This window comes from Bufo bufo, chromosome 1, assembly GCF_905171765.1.
Source record: "Bufo bufo chromosome 1, aBufBuf1.1, whole genome shotgun sequence".
Lineage (NCBI taxonomy): Eukaryota > Metazoa > Chordata > Amphibia > Anura > Bufonidae > Bufo > Bufo bufo.
This window is the reverse complement of record NC_053389.1, coordinates 794,886,590-794,907,297: the sequence shown is the minus strand read 5'-3', so window position 1 is coordinate 794,907,297 and position 20,708 is coordinate 794,886,590. Positions and strand designations below refer to the sequence as shown.

At 51.9% G+C, this 20,708-nt stretch overlaps 1 protein-coding gene across 2 annotated transcripts; it reads left to right on the top strand.

Moving 5' to 3' along the window:
- CC2D1A (coiled-coil and C2 domain containing 1A) lies at positions 1 to 19,486 on the top strand. Of its 2 annotated transcripts, XM_040415099.1 has the most exons (29): positions 1 to 122; positions 4,042 to 4,165; positions 4,266 to 4,366; positions 4,609 to 4,677; positions 5,239 to 5,370; positions 5,453 to 5,729; positions 6,126 to 6,244; positions 6,504 to 6,576; positions 7,533 to 7,601; positions 7,861 to 7,991; positions 8,268 to 8,340; positions 8,515 to 8,669; positions 8,776 to 8,851; positions 9,069 to 9,241; positions 9,319 to 9,429; positions 9,793 to 9,851; positions 10,319 to 10,435; positions 10,513 to 10,580; positions 10,686 to 10,744; positions 11,566 to 11,617; positions 11,698 to 11,797; positions 11,875 to 11,965; positions 17,121 to 17,252; positions 17,475 to 17,527; positions 17,612 to 17,672; positions 17,746 to 17,872; positions 18,788 to 18,864; positions 19,177 to 19,224; positions 19,309 to 19,485. In XM_040415099.1, the coding sequence occupies exons 1-29, from the start codon at positions 66 to 68 to the stop codon at positions 19,327 to 19,329; spliced, it is 2,805 nt and encodes a 934-aa protein (XP_040271033.1). In that variant the 5' UTR covers positions 1 to 65; the 3' UTR covers positions 19,330 to 19,485. The 2 variants fall into 2 exon arrangements, with proteins under 2 accessions (XP_040271033.1, XP_040271034.1); XM_040415100.1 differs by lacking the exon at positions 5,239 to 5,370 and having other exon boundaries at positions 19,309 to 19,486.
- The last annotated feature ends 1,222 nt before the right edge of the window (positions 19,487 to 20,708 follow it).

The following is a 20,708-nucleotide window of genomic DNA, read 5'->3' as shown; positions in this document are numbered from 1 at the left end:
CGGTCACGTGATACCGGACACGGAAGTAGCGGCAGGTAATTCTTGTTTTCACCGTACAGGAGAAGATGAACGGCCGCAGAGAGGCCCGGGGAGGAGGGAGGCCGGCGGCGCCCAGCAAAGGGGTGAGGTCACCTATAGGGAATACGGAGTGCGTGCACACCTACCTGTCCTTACCGTATAGACGCACACCCACCTGTACATATGACCTACCTGTCATTACCAAGTATATATATGTACTTACCTGTCATTACCAAGTATATATATATGTACTTACCTGTCATTACCGTATATACACCTACCTGTCATTACTATGTGTATATATGTACTTACCTGTCATTACTAGGTATATATATGTACTTACCTGTCATTACTATATGTGTGTGTGTGTATATATATATATATATATATATATATATATACTTGTCATTACCGTATATACACCTACCTGTCATTACTATGTGTGTATATATATATATATATATATATATATATATGTACTTACCTGTCATTACCAAGTATATACACTTACCTATCATTACCATGATTATGTACCTACCTGTCATTACTGTGTATATACAGTTAGGTCCATAAATATTGGGACATTGACACAGTTCTAACATTTTGGCTCTATACACCACCACAATGGATTTGAAAAGAAACGAACAAGTTGTGCTTTACCTGCAGACTGTCAGCTGTAATTTGAGAGTATTTATTTTTGGAACGCATAGACATCACCAGACGCTGGGTTTCATCCCTGGTGATGCTCTGCCAGGTCTCTACTGCAACTGTCTTCAGTTCCTGCTTCTTGGGGCATTTTCCCTTCAGTTTTGTCTTCAGCAAGTGAAATGCATGCTCAATCGGATTCAGGTCAGGTGATTGACTTGGCCATTGCATAACATTCCACTTCTTTCCCTTAAAAAACTCTTTGGTTGCTTTTGCAGTATGCTTTGGGTCATTGTCCATCCGCACTGTGAAGACCGTCCAATGAGTTCTGAAGCATTTAGCTGAATATGAGCAGATAATATTGTGCCCGAAACACTTCAGAATTCATCCTGCTGCTTTTGTCAGCAGTCACATCATCAATAAATACAAGAGAACCAGTTCCACTGGCAGCCATACATGCCCACGCCATGACACTACCACCACCATGCTTCACTGATGAGGTGGTATGCTTAGGATCATGAGCAGTTCCTTTCCTTCTCCATACTCTTCTCTTCCCATCACTCTGGTACAAGTTGATCTTGGTCTCATCTGTCCATAGGATGTTGTTCCAGAACTGTGAAGGCTTTTTTAGATGTCGTTTGGCAAACTCTAATCTGGCCTTCCTGTTTTTGAGGCTCACCAATGGTTTACATCTTGTGGTGAACCCTCTGTATTCACTCTGGTGAAGTCTTCTCTTGATTGTTGACTTTGACACACATACACCTACCTCCTGGAGAGTGTTCTTGATCTGGCCAACTGATGTGAAGGGTGTTTTCTTCACCAGGGAAAGAATTCTTCAGTCATCCACCACAGTTGTTTTCCGTGGTCTTCCAGGTCTTTTGGTGTTGCTGAGCTCACCGGTGCGTTCCTTCTTTTTAAGAATGTTCCAAACAGTTGTTTTGGCCACGTCTAATGTTTTAGCTATCTCTCTGATGGGTTTGTGGTGTTTTTTCACCCTAATGATGGCTTGCTTCACTGATAGTGACATCTCTTTGGATCTCATCTTGAGAGTTGACAGCAACAGATTCCAAATGCAAATAGCACACTTGTAATGAACTCTGGACCTTTTATCTGCTCATTGTAATTGGGATAATGAGGGAATAACACACACCTGGCCATGGAACAGCTGAGAAGCCAATCGTCCCATTACTTTTGGTCCCTTAACAAGTAGGAGGCACATATGCAAACTGTTGTAATTCCTACACCGTTCACCTGATTTGGATGTAAATACCCTCAAACTAAAGCTGGCAGTCTGCAGGTAAAGCACATCTTGTTCGTTTCATTTCAAATCCATTGTGGTCATGTATAGAGCCCAAAATGCTAGAATTGTGTCCATGTCCCAATATTTATGGACCTGACTGTATATATGGCAATGACAGGTAGGTGCATGTATATACAGTAATGACTAGAGATGAGCGAATTTCAGGTTATGAAATTCGTTCACACTTCGTTTACTGGTAAAAGGTGAAGTGCGTTATGGATTCCGTTACCACGGAGCATAACGAACACGGACCTACCTGTCAGTACCGCATATGCCCCCACCTGTCAGTACCGCATATGCCCCCACCTGTCAGTACCGCATATGCCCCCACCTGTCAGTACCGCATATGCCCCCACCTGTCAGTACCGCATATGCCCCCACCTGTCAGTACCGCATATGCCCCCACCTGTCAGTACCGCATATGCCCCCACCTGTCAGTACCGCATATGCCCCCACCTGTCAGTACCGCATATGCACCCACCTGTCAGTACCGCATATGCACCCACCTGTCAGTACCGCATATGCACCCACCTGTCAGTACCGCATATGCACCCACCTGTCAGTACCGCATATGCACCCACCTGTCAGTACCGCATATGCACCCACCTGTCAGTACCGCATATGCACCCACCTGTCAGTACCGCATATGCACCCACCTGTCAGTACCGCATATGCACCCACCTGTCAGTACCGCATATGCACCCACCTGTCAGTACCGCATATGCACCCACCTGTCAGTACCGCATATGCCCCCACCTGTCAGTACCGCATATGCCCCCACCTGTCAGTACCGCATATGCCCCCACCTGTCAGTACCGCATATGCCCCCACCTGTCAGTACCGCATATGCCCCCACCTGTCAGTACCGCATATGCCCCCACCTGTCAGTACCGCATATGCCCCCACCTGTCAGTACCGCATATGCCCCCACCTGTCAGTACCGCATATGCCCCCACCTGTCAGTACCGCATATGCCCCCACCTGTCAGTACCGCATATGCCCCCACCTGTCAGTACCGCATATGCCCCCACCTGTCAGTACCGCATATGCCCCCACCTGTCAGTACCGCATATGCCCCCACCTGTCAGTACCGCATATGCCCCCACCTGTCAGTACCGCATATGCCCCCACCTGTCAGTACCGCATATGCCCCCACCTGTCAGTACCGCATATGCCCCCACCTGTCAGTACCGCATATGCCCCCACCTGTCAGTACCGCATATGCCCCCACCTGTCAGTACCGCATATGCCCCCACCTGTCAGTACCGCATATGCCCCCACCTGTCAGTACCGCATATGCCCCCACCTGTCAGTACCGCATATGCCCCCACCTGTCAGTACCGCATATGCCCCCACCTGTCAGTACCGCATATGCCCCCACCTGTCAGTACCGCATATGCCCCCACCTGTCAGTACCGCATATGCCCCCACCTGTCAGTACCGCATATGCCCCCACCTGTCAGTACCGCATATGCCCCCACCTGTCAGTACCGCATATGCCCCCACCTGTCAGTACCGCATATGCCCCCACCTGTCAGTACCGCATATGCCCCCACCTGTCAGTACCGCATATGCCCCCACCTGTCAGTACCGCATATGCCCCCACCTGTCAGTACCGCATATGCCCCCACCTGTCAGTACCGCATATGCCCCCACCTGTCAGTACCGCATATGCCCCCACCTGTCAGTACCGCATATGCCCCCACCTGTCAGTACCGCATATGCCCCCACCTGTCAGTACCGCATATGCCCCCACCTGTCAGTACCGCATATGCCCCCACCTGTCAGTACCGCATATGCCCCCACCTGTCAGTACCGCATATGCCCCCACCTGTCAGTACCGCATATGCCCCCACCTGTCAGTACCGCATATGCCCCCACCTGTCAGTACCGCATATGCCCCCACCTGTCAGTACCGCATATGCACCCTTGCCTGTCATTACCGCATATACACCCTTGCCTGTCGTTACTGTGTGTTTGTGTAGATATACCCTATCAGTACTGTATACACAGCCGTTTATCATCACACTGTATAACTGTGTTATTCCTCATACATGTTCCTGGGTTGGCTCTTGCAGGCCCCGTTCCTCCTCGGTTTTCCAGGGGCCGGAGACTCTGATGATGATGGGAATCTGGCGGCCGAGCTCGCGGCCATCACCGGCGCTGACAGAGCTGCACAGAGGGAGAAGCCCAAGGGGAAAAGTGAGTGCTGGGCTACATAACTGCACGCGGTCATGTGACCTGTCTGGGGACATGGCATCTCCCTACGGTCTTGATATCTTGTCCCTGTTCTCCCCTGTAGCCCCCCTCCCCATGGAGCACATTGAGCGTATGGCAGCGCTCTGTATGCAGGATGTGGAGGAGGACGCCGATGAAGACGTGGACGACGATGAAGACCTGATGGTGAGTGGAGCAGATTTAGAAAAAGGCTTGGCCATAAGTATGTGACCCCCCCCTCCAGTCTAGAACCAGGGGAGGTTTAGGGAATAAGCAGCTGGCACTATGAAATCCATTCTGCCCGAGCCTCCTGTCCTCACGTCTGCCGGCGGCTTTGGTCGTCCTTTGTATGATCACCATAAGAGAGCAGAATTCATATGGTCAGTGTCGGATCGCATCTGATTGTCAGCTCTTGGTATCACTTACAGGCAGAACTGAATGAAGTCCTGGGCGAGGAAGAGGACGAAGAGCCAAAAGTGCCATCTCCCCCAGCAAAGGTATGTGCTTGCTGCAGTCCCACCCCGAGATCCTAAAGTAATGGCATGTCCTGTAAGGTGGGAGCACCCCTTTAAGTTCAGTAGTTTGGATGCAGGACTGGTTCATGGTGCTTTAGGTCAGAGCTCTGCCATGGTGCCCAGAGTTGTATTCTAATACTGTAGTGATGGCTGTGTTCTGGTGCCACACATGCCCACATGGAACCGCTCTGCCCTGGTATCTGACATGACTGGTTGTATTGGGCTCTTATTGGATTTACTGTACCGTCCTGGCACCTGTGGGCAGACTGCTGAGTCCTGATGCCAGGCATCTTGTACTCCTCTGCCCCTGATGTTATTTTACAGTCCTGGAGTGCCGACCACTCTGCCCCCGGCGCCAGCCTCTTCTGCACTGATTAGTTTTGCCCTTGCACCAGCCTCTTCTGTACCGATTGGCTTTGCCCTGGCACTGTAGGTGGCATAGCATTGGAAAGTGAATACCCTGAGGCGGCTGTGTTGCAGTTTTTCCTCTCCTGGTGCTCGGTGTTCTTTGTGCCGCCTGCTCATTTATACTGTTCACCTCAGGCTGCGCCCGCTTCAGCAGGGGGCATGGAGGGCACACTGCAGGAGCGTCTGGGCCTGTACAAGGATGCGATAAGTAATGCCAAACAGGCTGGAGAAGGAAGCAAAGCCAGGAGATACGAGCGAGGTGTAAAGGTACAGTCTCCTGCAGGTAATATCTCTGCTATATGTGCCTCCGTGCATTTCCTAACCTCTCTTACCGCTCTCTGTCCATCAGACTCTAGAGGACATGCTGCGTACTGTCAAGAAGGGCGGCTCTGTGTCCGCAGAAGACATCCCTCCTCCAGTGGCAACTGGGAAGAACTCGAGCACTCCTGCACCCCCGCCCGCAGTTGTCGTCACTCCAGACTCCCCTGCAGTGAACGGAATCCCAGCACAGGCTCCTGCGCCCACCAAGGCCCCTCCCCCGGTGCCCATCAAACCTCAGAGCCTTCCACGGCCTGTGACCACCACAGTCCCCATCACCTCGTCTGCTCCTGCCACTCCAAGCCCAGGTAAGTGGCGCTGTGTGTACTTCTTAGGCCTCCTGCACACGACCGTATGCCCTCCGAGATATACGGTCCGTGAGCGGCCATAAGTCCCGGAGCGGCATTGATCGGGAGCACACAGCATCATAGATTACAATGATGCTGTGGACGTTGGACTATTGTCCCGCATTTATATGATCTTATCAGTACAGGACAATAGCCCCGCGGGCGGCCCGACGTGCACAGCATCATTGTAATCTATGATGCTGTGCGCTCCCGTGCGCACGATCAATGCCGCTCCGGGACATATGGCCGCTCACGGACCATACATCTCGGAGGGCATACGGTTGTGTGCAAGAGGCCTTAATGTGGGAGCAGTCTCTTATGGGGGGCACTCACACTCCTGTCGCTCTGACCTCGCAGCGTCCGACGAGAACAAGACTCGAGTGATGGATCTCCAGAGGGAATATAAGCTGGCAGCTATTCAAAGCAAGCAGCAGGGGGACACCGAGCTGGCCACAAAGTATTACCGCATCGCCAAGGTGACGCTCCTGTACATTTGTCTTTTCAATCATTTTATCTGTTTCTGGGAAAGCTGGGTCCTCTTTACAGCTTCCACAGGCGGTTGTCGCCCAAAAGTCCAATCTGTCTAGGTATACAGTGATGAATATGGTGTCCATCCAGGGTTGTACTGGCAGCCATATTGTTTGTCACCCAACTTTCCTAGAAGCTGAGAAGGAGTTGACTATGATTTAAAGACTTCCCCCATTTCTTTCCCTTACCCTGCTGTCCTTCTTTCAGTCTCTAGATCCCACGTTGTCTGCGTTAGATTCGGGACAGGCGGTGGACTTGAACAGTCTCCCTCCTCCACCAGGTAAGTACATTAGTATCCACGCCCCTCTGAGGTGAGCGAAGGGGAAACATGGCCGCTGTCTCCCAAATGCAGCGCCACACCTGTCCTCAGGTCCTGTGCGGTATTGCAGCTCTAGTCACTTGAATGAAGCTGAGCTTCTAAACCAGACACAGCCCATTCACAGGCCCGGTGCTGTTTTTGGTAGGAGGCAGCCATGTTCTTTTCTTTAGACATAGACAATCCCTAAACTCCAGCTCATATAAGGATCAGATCTGATGGTGGCGGTATAAAAAAAAAAAAAAACAACAACAGCAGCACGTCTGTCCATGTCTTGTGTCTGGTATTACAGCTCAGTGAAGTGAATGGAACTGACCTGTAATACCGCACTCAACCAGTGGACAGGAGCGGTGCTGTTTTTGAAAGAATGCAGCCATGTATTTCTTATCCGGTCCAGCCCATAGAACAGTGAGATCAGGTTGTTCCACTGCTGCGACCATTAGAGATCAACTGTTTAATTTCCCTGCAGCGCCCCCGCAGGGGAAAAGATGCATTACACATTTCCTTCTGTGAACATAGGGGGAAATTTATCAAAACTGGTGTAAAGGAAAACTGGCTTCCAATCAGATTCCACCGTCCATTTTTTTTTTTTTTTTTTTAAAGGAGCGCTGAAAAATGAAATCCTCCTCCCCTTATATGCTTTCACCTCAATCCCTCGCCGTTCTTGTACATACTGGGAGGCAGTCCTGATCTTACCCTGCGCACACCGCTGCAGTTTGTTACAATGTATCAGTTTAGGTAGGAGCCATCAACCCTATACTGCGGTCTGTGGCTCGCCTGCAATTTCACAGATTGGTACATTGTAGCAAACTCTCAGCTGTGTGAGCAGGACTGGGTCCTGCTGAGTTTTCTGTCTCTGTATATTTAACAGGAATGTTTCCATTCACTGCTGAATCGCTCCTGTATTTCTCTTTGCATAGAGCGTCTGGCCACAAGCAAGCCGCCCGTTCCTCAGTCTCCGGTGAGCGCAGACCCTTCCCCGTCTTCAGGTGAGTTATACGCCCTCTGCTGGTCATATCTCGCCTGTTCCTTTCATCCGGAATCCTATTATCCAGAAATTCTGTTGCTATTCCAAAAATGAAAAGCAGTGCATTAGACCGGACAGTGCTGCGCTTTTTGGCACACAGTTTTTTTATGCCTTTCATCGGTCTCCGCACGGCTACAAACGCCAGGGATGATTTCACGTATGATATTATATGTGAGGGTCTGACTGCCCTCATCTATTAAGGAGCTGCTCTTCTGTTCCAGGTTTACCTCCTCCCCCAAAGGACACCATGGAAGCCCTGCAGCAGAGGATGGACAGGTACCGCAGCGCCGCTGATCAGGCAAAGGCCAATGGCGACGATCGCAAGGCACGGATGCATGAACGCATCGTCAAGGTAAGCGTGCTCAGCGACCTCCATCAGTCCCGTAGAGTTGAATGGAGTGGTAGTGGGCATGACAGGAAGACGACACCCCCTTCCCCTGTGCTGATACATTGTAGCAAACTGAGGATAAGAGAGACGTTTGTGTTTAGACGAGATGCAACTGTAACAAAGTCTCAGCTGTAATGAGTGTAAATAAGCACATTCCCATTCACTGACAGTAAGCAGAGCTCTTGAAAGGGTAGATATAATTGTGTGCCATTTTAATGAGCATTGGATTCTCTCATGCAGCAATACCAAGATGCCATACGGAGCCACAAGGCTGGAAAGCAGGTCAATCTGGCCGAGCTGCCGGTGCCCCCAGGTCAGTATGGAGAATATAGATAATGGGTGAAACATAGAACAGAGTGGACCATTGATGTGCCAAGGGCCCTAGGTTCCCTCACTCTATGACCATGCTGGTTGAATTTAACTACAGGTCTGTCGTCCACCATACTTTACCTTACCATTTTGCTTCCTGGTTTCTGTCGGTTGTCAGGTTTCCCACCAATCCATGGCTCTGAGGCTGTTCCCCAGGAGCAGAGTCTGGTTGGGGTGCTGGAGACGGCTATGAAACTGGCCAATCAGCAGGATGGCGATGGTGATGATGAGGATGACGAGGAGGAGAAGAAAGTGCCCACTGGAGCTCAAAAGGTTATATGATTTAAAGGGGCTCTCCACCATTACCACCCCTTTATTGTAAACTGTAGAGTACATAGACACCAGATCCACTGTGACGCTCATTTCCCTGTCCCCACAGCCCGTCCCTCGTCTGGGCCCCCAGCCGGCTGCAGCCAAACCTTCTCCCCCCAAGAGTCCCAAAGTGTCTGGAAAAGGTGAGTGTAACGTCTCCGCACCGCGTCTGCTAGCGTCCGGTTACACTTCTTGTAATCCGGCACCTCTGCTTTACCATTACTGTCCGTTTTATATACTTTATACTAAGGGCGTCCGATAATCCAGCACCTCTCCAGTCCCTTGATGCCAGAGTAAAGGAATTTGCCCAATATTCCTAATTTCTCGCTCCTCTCTGCTTTATTTTTCGTCTTTTTGCAGCTCAGCAGCAGATTCAGTTTTTAGAAGGAAGAAAGAAGCAGCTGCTGACGGCCGCCCTCCGGTCTAAGCAGCACAAGGACATGGAGGGGGCCAAAATGTACTTGCGCCAGTCTAAGGGTCTCGACCCTTTGATCGAGGCCGCACGGGGAGGCCTGCCTGTAGATATCACTAAGGTAAAGAAGTGAACTAGTCGGTGGTCTGACAACCGCTATGACGTACCCGGGAGCTGAGGTGTCGGTGTCTTCCTTAGGTCCCCTCTGCTCCTGTGAACCAGGATGACTTCACCCTGGAGCGGCCGGGTAAAGGCCAGAGCAGCGAGAAGTACACGGCACTGATGGAGCAGCTGAAGAAGCAGCACGAGGTGGGAGCCATATTGGATCTGGGGGTTTATAATACATGGCATAGAGGAGAATGTGATTGGCTGCCCTCCCCTATGAGTTGTGATAGATCAGCTCATGTAAGGTGCAGTTCCACCATTTCACCCATAGATGTCACTACCTAGTACATTGCCCCCTAGGAGCTATATACCGCTATGTCAGGGATGGCCAATCCGCGGCTCTCCGGCTGTTGCAAAATTACAACTCCCAGCATGCAAAGACTGCCTACAGCAGGGCATGGTGGGAGTTGTAGTTTTACAACAGCTGGAGAGCCGCCGGTTGGCCAACCCTGCCCTATGTGAACTGTTCCTCACATTATCACTTCTATCATTCTGTTCCTCTCTCAGATGGCTATGTCATACTCTCAGCAATTCACTCATCTGGGAAACATCACGGAAACGGCAAAGTGAGTGAATTCCATTATTTAAACTCCTAAAGAGGCCCCCCCTGACACGTCTGCTTTCGTTAATAAAATAACAGTCCCGCAGTATCTTTTCTTAGCGTTTCCCCTCTGCTGTTCCTCTTTTATTTCTCCTGGAAACGAATAAATATATTGACAACTGGGTGTTGTCAAAGGGACATGTCCCTACACAGTCAGCACTGCCTGGACAGTGTCAGATTCCGTAGGGACACAACCCCCAACTAGCAACACCCAGGTGTCAATTTATTCATACATTTATAGGATGAATAATAGAGGAATGGCTCCAGTCACCCCCTTTAACTCCACCATGTCTCCACATTCATGGCCTGTAGCCCTTCAGAGGGTTAACTATTCATGTGGCCCCTTACCCCAGGATGACGGCCCTCTTCCCTTTTCGCTCCTCTCGCTCGTCGCACTTTCTCACCCCCCCCCCCCCTTTACTTTGTCCCCAGGTATGAGAAGCTGGCGGAGGAATGCATGAAGTACATTGAGACAGTGAAGCAGGCGCATGCACGGGGGCTTCCTGCGCCGCGCTGTCACTACGAGGAGAGGACAGTCAGTATCGTAAAGTGAGTCTATGACCTGCACTAACGTATATGTATCCAGGGGTCCGGGACACTTTCTGACTCTCGTCTGCCCCCTGCAGGATATTCCCAGAACTGACCAGTTCGGATCTCGTGTTATACGTGAATAAGGCGGTGAATTTACCCACAGGTAGGTCGTGTCGTCGTTACGTCGGTCTGTTTTTTTACCCCTCTGCACCTTCCCTTTTTTTTTACATCTTTTTTTTGCTTTAGGCTGATACATTTTTTCTTCCAGGATCGTCTCCCAGTGATATGGATACGTTTGTGCGCTTTGAATTTGCTTATCCCAGTCTGGTAAGAGGAGCTGATCACGTACTGCGCCTCTGTCACCGCATAATATGGCAGTAACAGAAAAAGAGACTGACTCCCTAGCAACCAGAGACAGACTGGTTGCTATGGAAGTCCCACCTGACAATTCCAGCTGTCAGGCATGGCTATGTTACTAATCCCATTGTGCCCAGTGGGGAGGTGCAGGTTGCTCCTGCAGCCCTGTATTAACACAGGATGCTGCTGACGGATCTGCCATTTGCATTGTGTTTATATTTAGCATTTTGTGTGTAAAATGTTTACTAATGTCACTTTAGAACCTATTGATCCACTAAACTTTAAAGGGGTTGTTGACCCCCAGGGGCCGTCCGGGCAGACCCCGCCTAGGTGGCCGGACCTGCAGAAGAAATCATACTTACCTGATGCCTGTTACTGGGTTCCAGCTCCTTCGCTTCCTCTGTGCCATTGCAGCTCTCAGGTCTCCCCGCATCAATGTGAGTCACGTGGCTGCTGTAGGGGTGACGTGTCCCCCCCATTTGTCATGTCACTGGGTCATGTAATGCATGGGGTCACCGCTGCCGCCGTCATTGGCTGCAGCAGGCACATGACCTGTCAGACCAGATGTTGACACAGGGAAACCTGAGAGCTGCAGCGGCTCCAGGGCAGTGACGGAGACCAGAACCCAGCGGCGGGGATTAGGCAAGTATGATCCCATCTGTAGGCCCGGCTTTGCTGGGGGTCTGCCTAAAGGGGGTGAACACCCAATTTAATACTCAGTACCTCTCAGACGGACATGAAGCGTAAAATAAAAATGATCATTATACATGCACCTTGTTTTATCTTTCCAGGAGGAAGCACAGAGGGATAAAACAAGTGTGATGAAAGGGACCAACTCTCCAGGTGTGTTGGGGTGACGGGGGTCTTACACGTCTGTCACATGTGTGTATAGCCGCAGCTCACAGTGTCCCCTCTGCCTCCAGTCTATAAAGAGAAGTTCAACCTGCAGATAAACCGCAACCACCGCGGCCTGAAGAGGGCGATACAAGCCAAGGGGGTCAAATTTGAAGTCATCCAGAAAGGGTAAATGAGGGGTGAGGCAGCACTGGGCAGGGTGCAGGGCACTTATATTCAGTATTAATACCATGCTGTGTCTGTAGGGGGCTCTTTAAGTCTGACCGGGTGTTAGGGACAGCGCACCTCAAGCTGGAGGCTTTAGAGAACTGTTGTGAGATCCGTGATATTCTGGAGGTAATTTACTAATATTACCCCTCCGCACCCCCCTCTATATATGTATTACCCCTCCGCACCCCCCTCTATATGTATTACCCCTCCGCACCCCCCTCTATATGTATTACCCCTCCGCACCACTCTATATGTATTACACCTCCGCACCCCCCTCTATATGTATTACACCCCCCACACACACACCCCTCCGCAACCCCTCTATATGTGTTACCCCCACAAACACACACACCACTCCGCAACCCCTCTATATGTATTACACCCCCCCCCCCACACCCCTCCGCAACCCCTCTATATGTGTTACCCCCACAAACACACACACCACTCCGCAACCCCTCTATATGTATTACACCCCCCCCACACACACACCCCTCCGCAACCCCTCTATATGTGTTACCCCCACATACACACACACACCACTCCGCAACCCCTCTATATGTGTTACCCACACACACACACACCCCTCCGCAACCCCTCTATATGTGTTACCCCCACATACACACACACACACACACACACCACTCCGCAACCCCTCTATATGTGTTACCCCCACATACACACACCACTCCGCAACCCCTCTATATGTATTACACCCCCCCACACACACACACACACACCCCTCCGCAACCCCTCTATATGTGTTACCCACACACACACACCCCTCCGCAACCCCTCTATATGTGTTACACCCCCCCACACACACACCCCTCCGCAACCCCTCTATATGTGTTACCCCCACATACACACACACACCACTCTGCAACCCCTCTATATGTATTACACCCCCCCCCACACACACACACCCCTCCGCAACCCCTCTATATGTGTTACCCCCACATACACACACACACACACCCCTCCGCAACCCCTCTATATGTGTTACCCCCACATACACACACACACACACACACACCACTCCGCAACCCCTCTATATGTATTACACCCCCCCACACACACACACACACACCACTCCGCAACCCCTCTATATGTATTACACCCCCCCACACACACACACCCCTCCGCAACCCCTCTATATGTGTTACCCACACACACACACCACTCCGCAACCCCTCTATATGTGTTACACAAACACACACACACACCCCTCCGCAACCCCTCTATATGTGTTACCCCCACATACACACACCACTCCGCAACCCCTCTATATGTATTACACCCCCCCACACACACACACCCCTCCGCAACCCCTCTATATGTGTTACACCCCCCCACACACACACCCCTCCGCAACCCCTCTATATGTGTTACCCCCACATACACACACACACACCACTCCGCAACCCCTCTATATGTATTACACCCCCCCCCACACACACCCCTCCGCAACCCCTCTATATGTGTTACCCCCACATACACACACACACACCACTCCGCAACCCCTCTATATGTATTACACCCCCCCACACACACACACCCCTCCGCAACCCCTCTATATGTGTTACACCCCCCCACACACACACCCCTCCGCAACCCCTCTATATGTGTTACCCCCACATACACACACACACACCACTCCGCAACCCCTCTATATGTATTACACCCCCCCCCCCCACACACCCCTCCGCAACCCCTCTATATGTGTTACCCCCACATACACACACACACCACTCCGCAACCCCTCTATATGTATTACACCCCCCCACACACACACACCCCTCCGCAACCCCTCTATATGTGTTACCCACACACCCCTCCGCAACCCCTCTATATGTGTTACCCCCACATACACACACACACACACACACACACACACACACACACCACTCCGCAACCCCTCTATATGTATTACACCCCCCCACACACACACACACACACCCCTCCGCAACCCCTCTATATGTGTTACCCACACACACACACACCCCTCCGCAACCCCTCTATATGTGTTACCCCCACATACACACACACACCACTCCGCAACCCCTCTATATGTATTACACCCCCCCCCCCCCCACACACACCCCTCCGCAACCCCTCTATATGTATTACACCCCCCCCCCCACACACACACACACACCCCTCCGCAACCCCTCTATATGTGTTACCCCCACACACACACACACCACTCCGCAACCCCTCTATATGTGTTACCCCCACACACACACACCACTCCGCAACCCCTCTATATGTGTTACCCCCACATACACACACACACACCACTCCGCAACCCCTCTATATGTATTACACCCCCCCCCCACACACACACACACACCCCTCCGCAACCCCTCTATATGTGTTACCCCCACACACACACACCACTCCGCAACCCCTCTATATGTGTTACCCACACACACCCCTCCGCAACCCCTCTATATGTGTTACCCACACACACACACCCCTCCGCAACCCCTCTATATGTGTTACACCCCCCCACACACACACCCCTCCGCAACCCCTCTATATGTGTTACCCCCACATACACACACACACCACTCTGCAACCCCTCTATATGTATTACACCCCCCCCCCCACACACACACCCCTCCGCAACCCCTCTATATGTGTTACCCCCACATACACACACACACCACTCCGCAACCCCTCTATATGTGTTACCCCCACATACACACACACACACACACACACCACTCCGCAACCCCTCTATATGTGTTACCCCCACATACACACACCACTCCGCAACCCCTCTATATGTATTACACCCCCCCACACACACACACACACACCCCTCCGCAACCCCTCTATATGTGTTACCCACACACACACACCCCTCCGCAACCCCTCTATATGTGTTACACCCCCCCACACACACACCCCTCCGCAACCCCTCTATATGTGTTACCCCCACATACACACACACACCACTCTGCAACCCCTCTATATGTATTACACCCCCCCCCACACACACACACCCCTCCGCAACCCCTCTATATGTGTTACCCCCACATACACACACACACACACCCCTCCGCAACCCCTCTATATGTGTTACCCCCACATACACACACACACACACACACCACTCCGCAACCCCTCTATATGTATTACACCCCCCCACACACACACACACACACCACTCCGCAACCCCTCTATATGTATTACACCCCCCCACACACACACACCCCTCCGCAACCCCTCTATATGTGTTACCCACACACACACACCACTCCGCAACCCCTCTATATGTGTTACACAAACACACACACACACCCCTCCGCAACCCCTCTATATGTGTTACCCCCACATACACACACCACTCCGCAACCCCTCTATATGTATTACACCCCCCCACACACACACACCCCTCCGCAACCCCTCTATATGTGTTACACCCCCCCACACACACACCCCTCCGCAACCCCTCTATATGTGTTACCCCCACATACACACACACACACCACTCCGCAACCCCTCTATATGTATTACACCCCCCCCCACACACACCCCTCCGCAACCCCTCTATATGTGTTACCCCCACATACACACACACACACCACTCCGCAACCCCTCTATATGTATTACACCCCCCCACACACACACACCCCTCCGCAACCCCTCTATATGTGTTACACCCCCCCCCACACACACCCCTCCGCAACCCCTCTATATGTGTTACCCCCACATACACACACACACACCACTCCGCAACCCCTCTATATGTATTACACCCCCCCCCCCCACACACCCCTCCGCAACCCCTCTATATGTGTTACCCCCACATACACACACACACCACTCCGCAACCCCTCTATATGTATTACACCCCCCCACACACACACACCCCTCCGCAACCCCTCTATATGTGTTACCCACACACCCCTCCGCAACCCCTCTATATGTGTTACCCCCACATACACACACACACACACACACACACACACACACACACACACACCACTCCGCAACCCCTCTATATGTATTACACCCCCCCACACACACACACACACACCCCTCCGCAACCCCTCTATATGTGTTACCCACACACACACACACCCCTCCGCAACCCCTCTATATGTGTTACCCCCACATACACACACACACCACTCCGCAACCCCTCTATATGTATTACACCCCCCCCCCCCACACACACCCCTCCGCAACCCCTCTATATGTATTACACCCCCCCCCCCCACACACACACACACACCCCTCCGCAACCCCTCTATATGTGTTACCCCCACACACACACACACCACTCCGCAACCCCTCTATATGTGTTACCCCCACACACACACACCACTCCGCAACCCCTCTATATGTGTTACCCCCACATACACACACACACACCACTCCGCAACCCCTCTATATGTATTACACCCCCCCCCCACACACACACACACACCCCTCCGCAACCCCTCTATATGTGTTACCCCCACACACACACACCACTCCGCAACCCCTCTATATGTGTTACCCACACACACCCCTCCGCAACCCCTCTATATGTGTTACCCCCACATACACACACACACCACTCCGCAACCCCTCTATATGTGTTACCCCCACATACACACACACACACCCCTCCGCAACCCCTCTATATGTGTTACCCCCACATACACACACACACACACCACTCCGCAACCCCTCTATATGTATTACACCCCCCCCCCACACACACACACACCCCTCCGCAACCCCTCTATATGTGTTACCCCCACACACACACACCACTCCGCAACCCCTCTATATGTGTTACCCCCACATACACACACACACCACTCCGCAACCCCTCTATATGTGTTACCCCCACATACACACACACACACCCCTCCGCAACCCCTCTATATGTGTTACCCCCACATACACACACACACACCACTCCGCAACCCCTCTATATGTATTACACCCCCCCCCCCACATACACACACACCACTCCGCAACCCCTCTATATGTGTTACCCCCACATACACACACACACCACTCCGCAACCCCTCTATATGTGTTACCCCCACACACACACACACCACTCCGCAACCCCTCTATATGTGTTACCCCCACATACACACACACACCACTCCGCAACCCCTCTATATGTGTTACCCCCACATACACACACACACACACACACACCCACCCACACCTCCGCAACCCCTCTATATGTATTACACCCTCTATATGTATTACCCCCACCACCTTTCATACTATTATCCTTATCGTCCATCACTGTGTTTCTTCCTTCCAGGTGATGGAGGGCCGCAGACCCACAGGAGGCAAAATAGAGGTGTGCGTCCGAATACGTGAGCCCTTCTCATCTCAACAACTGAGCAGCAGCACGGAGAAGTGGCTGGTTGTAGAGCCCATCATCCTTCCTCCGGTATTACTACTGCCCCCCACCCTGTACTTGGAGCAGGAGAACTGACAGCATGGGCTCTCCTGCCCAAATCCACGTCTACCTGTTCCATTATCATTGTCTGTCAGACTCTAGGAAAGCTGGGTGACCGCTCCTGTTAATTGTCTCCCAGCCAAAGGTCTTGAATTTACTGGAAATCGTCTTTATTTGCGGGGATGCTGACACTCCTTTCATCTCTTTTTATAGGCTCCAGTTCCAAAACCCAAACAGCCAACCCCAAGTAAATCTCCTTCCAGTAGGTGGGTGGGAAGATGACATAATATGGTTGACTTACACATTAGTCTGTGTGCTCCTCCTAAGAACCCCTTGTCCCTGTATTCCAGCCCGCAGACCCTTCACTGCCTGAGCGTCTTGGCTTTTGAGCAGGAGAAGCTGGAGAAGAAGGTGAGTATATAAGTGTGCGGACCTCGTTCTCATCCGTATATTCTGATTCCAACCTATTCCGCTTCTCTTCCAGATTCTCGCCTACAAACAGCAGCACCGCGCCCCTCCGGGTGACCTCTTACATCTGCTCAATGATGTCACTCAGCGCAGCCAGCAACAGATGCAGCAGCTGCGCCAGGGAGGGCCTGCCATCCGCACCGGTGAGATATGTACCAGGGCAGGAAAGGGGAATCTGGGCACGTCCCCTCTGTAGACTAAGGTTATAGGAAGCACTCCGGGGGGGTGACTTTATAGTGCTATATCTTTGTACGGTTTGTTTGGTTTCGAAAACCCATTTTCATTCATCCTGTGAATTTTGGGTTAATGGAAGGGGGTTCTGTGTTCAGGATCCCAATTTCATGGTCAGAGTGCCCAATGCATAGATCTACTTGCACTTGTCCTGCCCTTGATGTGAATGGGCACTGTGCAATGCTTCATTTCCCCTGTAAGAATAGTAAAGGGGTTGGCCCATCTCATACATTGGGGGCACGCACCCATCTCTAGAACGGGGCCTGCAAAGTGAGCACTGGCTCGGCTATTTCCATCAGCCCCATAGAAGTGAATGGAGCGGAGGCTGCACTTGTGTGGCCACCCTCCATTCATTTCCTTGGGAGTGCCAAAAATAGCCGAGTTATTTTCAAAGGTCCCTTAGATTAATGAGAAGTTCACCGCGCAAGCGCAGCCACCGCTCCATTCACTTCTATGGGGCTGATGGAAATAGCTGAGCGAGTGCTCGGCTATTTTCGGAAGTCCCATAGAAATGAATAGAGCGGTGGCCACATTTTCACGGTGAGCTACCCAGCATCAGCAGGTGGATACTGAGATCGGCTTATTGTCCAAAAACCCTTTCAACACAAAGGGATTGTCCAAAGTGGAGCATCCCTTGAAATTGAAGGTGGGGCTACCTATGACATTAGGGCTTGGTTATGGCGACAACCTTTTGCACCCCCATAGCTACACCACATGTTAATAAGAGCGCTGACATATGACACGGCTTATTATCTATGCATAGCGATACAAGACTGTACGGAATGGAATTGTCAGGGTCCCATAGGCTTCTTCCCTCTTATTTTCAGAATATGTTCGTCAGCTGGAACGCTACTTGCAGTTTTACTCCGAGTCTGCTCGGCGCCTGGGTCAGGAGGGAAACAGGGTAAGTGACTGATGGTGATTGGTATCTACGGTGGTATTATGGATCTGTGTTTGTGCCTAGGATTGTATATGGAGTTTCTTTCTCATACTGTTCTAACTGTGACACTTTACAGCACGTGTCCCATTACAGAACTAGGATCCCCTAGAAGGGCTGCATTCAATGCCTCATGTAGGGTGGTGACACGCCAAGTGCCTGTGTGGCATAGGGACTCCACGTGCTGCCATACAGAGTCTGTGTAGGTGGCTGTGCCGTATCAGTGGATTAGCAGAGTTATAAACTGTTAACCATTTGGTTTCTTTTTCCACTTTATAGGAAGCTGCAAAGGAGGCTTTATACAAGAGGAACCTTGTAGGGAATGAGGTGGGAAACAATGGGCTGTGTTGGGGGGGGGGGGGGGGGGGTAGGACAGCATCAGTAGTAACCTCTTTGCTTTCCTCTCCTCAGCTGCAGAAAATGTCCAGATGAAGATTATCTGAGATTCGGGAGACTCTCATTCATCTCCCCCCCACCTAGAAAACTCTTATTCCCACCGCAGGAGACTCTTGTCCACCCCAGGAGTCTCTCTTCATGTTGTAGGAGGCTCTGTTTGACCCCCGGGGGAGGTGGGGGATCTCTACATTCCCATTCCCCCCCGGGGGAGGTGGGGGATCTCTACATTCCCCCCCCCCCCGGGGGGAGGCTGGGGATCTCTACATTCCCCCCCCCGGGGGGAGGCTGGGGATCTCTACATTCCCCCCCCCCGGGGGGAGGCTGGGGATCTATACATTCCCCCCCCCCGGGGGGAGGCTGGGGATCTATACATTCCCCCCCCCCCCCGGGGGGAGGCTGGGGATCTCTACATTCCCCCCCCCCCGGGGGGAGGCTGGGGATCTCTACATTCCCCCCCCCCCCCCCGGGGGGAGGCTGGGGATCTCTCCATTCCTCCCCCCCGGGGGGAGGCTGGGGATCTCTACATTCCCCCCCCCCGGGGGGAGGCTGGGGATCTCTACATTCCCCCCCCCCGGGGGGAGGCGGGGGATCTCTTCATTCCCCCCCCGGGGGGAGGCGGGGGATCTCTACATTCTTCCCCGGGGGCAGAGGCTCTTACCCCCCCCCCCCCCCCCCCAGAGACTCTTCTAGATGTTTACACTATCTCCTCCCCCATACGTTCCCGTAGAAGTTGGGGACCAGTGCCTTATCTCTCTCAGCACACTACATTGGCATGCTGTCATCTCCTGTGACAATCAGACCTCTCTTGCACTTTCTTGATGCTCGGCTACACTAATGCACTAGCAACGACCCAGCGATCAGCGTGCGAGGCAGTGTGCGTGTGGGTTATCCTCCCCCCCCGTGTACGAGCCCCTTCCACACTGCGTTCTAATCGTCTTGAGTCCATTCTCGTCAGTCCGTGAGCTTTTTATGTATAAATTATAGGAATTACTGTGCCGCTAAGAATAGTAATAAAGACATAGAAACAATATGGCAGCCGTCACATCATCATCATCATCATCATCATCATCATCATCTCTGTCTTGTGGGCATTACTTGTTTGTGTGTCATCACGTCCGTCCTGTCCCGTCCCCATCTTGTCGTCTTGTGTTTAAAGGGTTTGTAAACACGAAAACCCCCTCAACCAGAATCCCCTCCATCGTAATGGATGAGTCTACTCTCCGCTTAATTATTTGGTTGGTGAGTTGCTGTAGCAGCCAGACTGTGAATGAAGCGGCTCTCTCTACCTCACTCGCAGCAGGAAGTCCCAGCACGAGCATAATATCTAAATGACATCCAGCAAATTTAGCCTTTGACCACTTCTTTCTGTTTCGAAAGGTGGCCGTCCGCAATGCTTCCCTCAACAAGCCAACCGT

What these genes read in the sequence shown, in the direction of transcription:
- CC2D1A (XM_040415099.1), top strand. Translation starts at nt 66, where the DNA reads ATGAACGGCCGCAGAGAGGCCCGGGGAGGAGGGAGGCCGGCGGCGCCC. An exon ending in GGCGGTGAATTTACCCACAG is followed by an intron (nt 10,581 to 10,685) that starts GTAGGTCGTGTC and finishes TTTTTCTTCCAG; the next exon opens with GATCGTCTCCCAGTGATATG. An exon ending in AATTTGCTTATCCCAGTCTG is followed by an intron (nt 10,745 to 11,565) that starts GTAAGAGGAGCT and finishes TTATCTTTCCAG; the next exon opens with GAGGAAGCACAGAGGGATAA.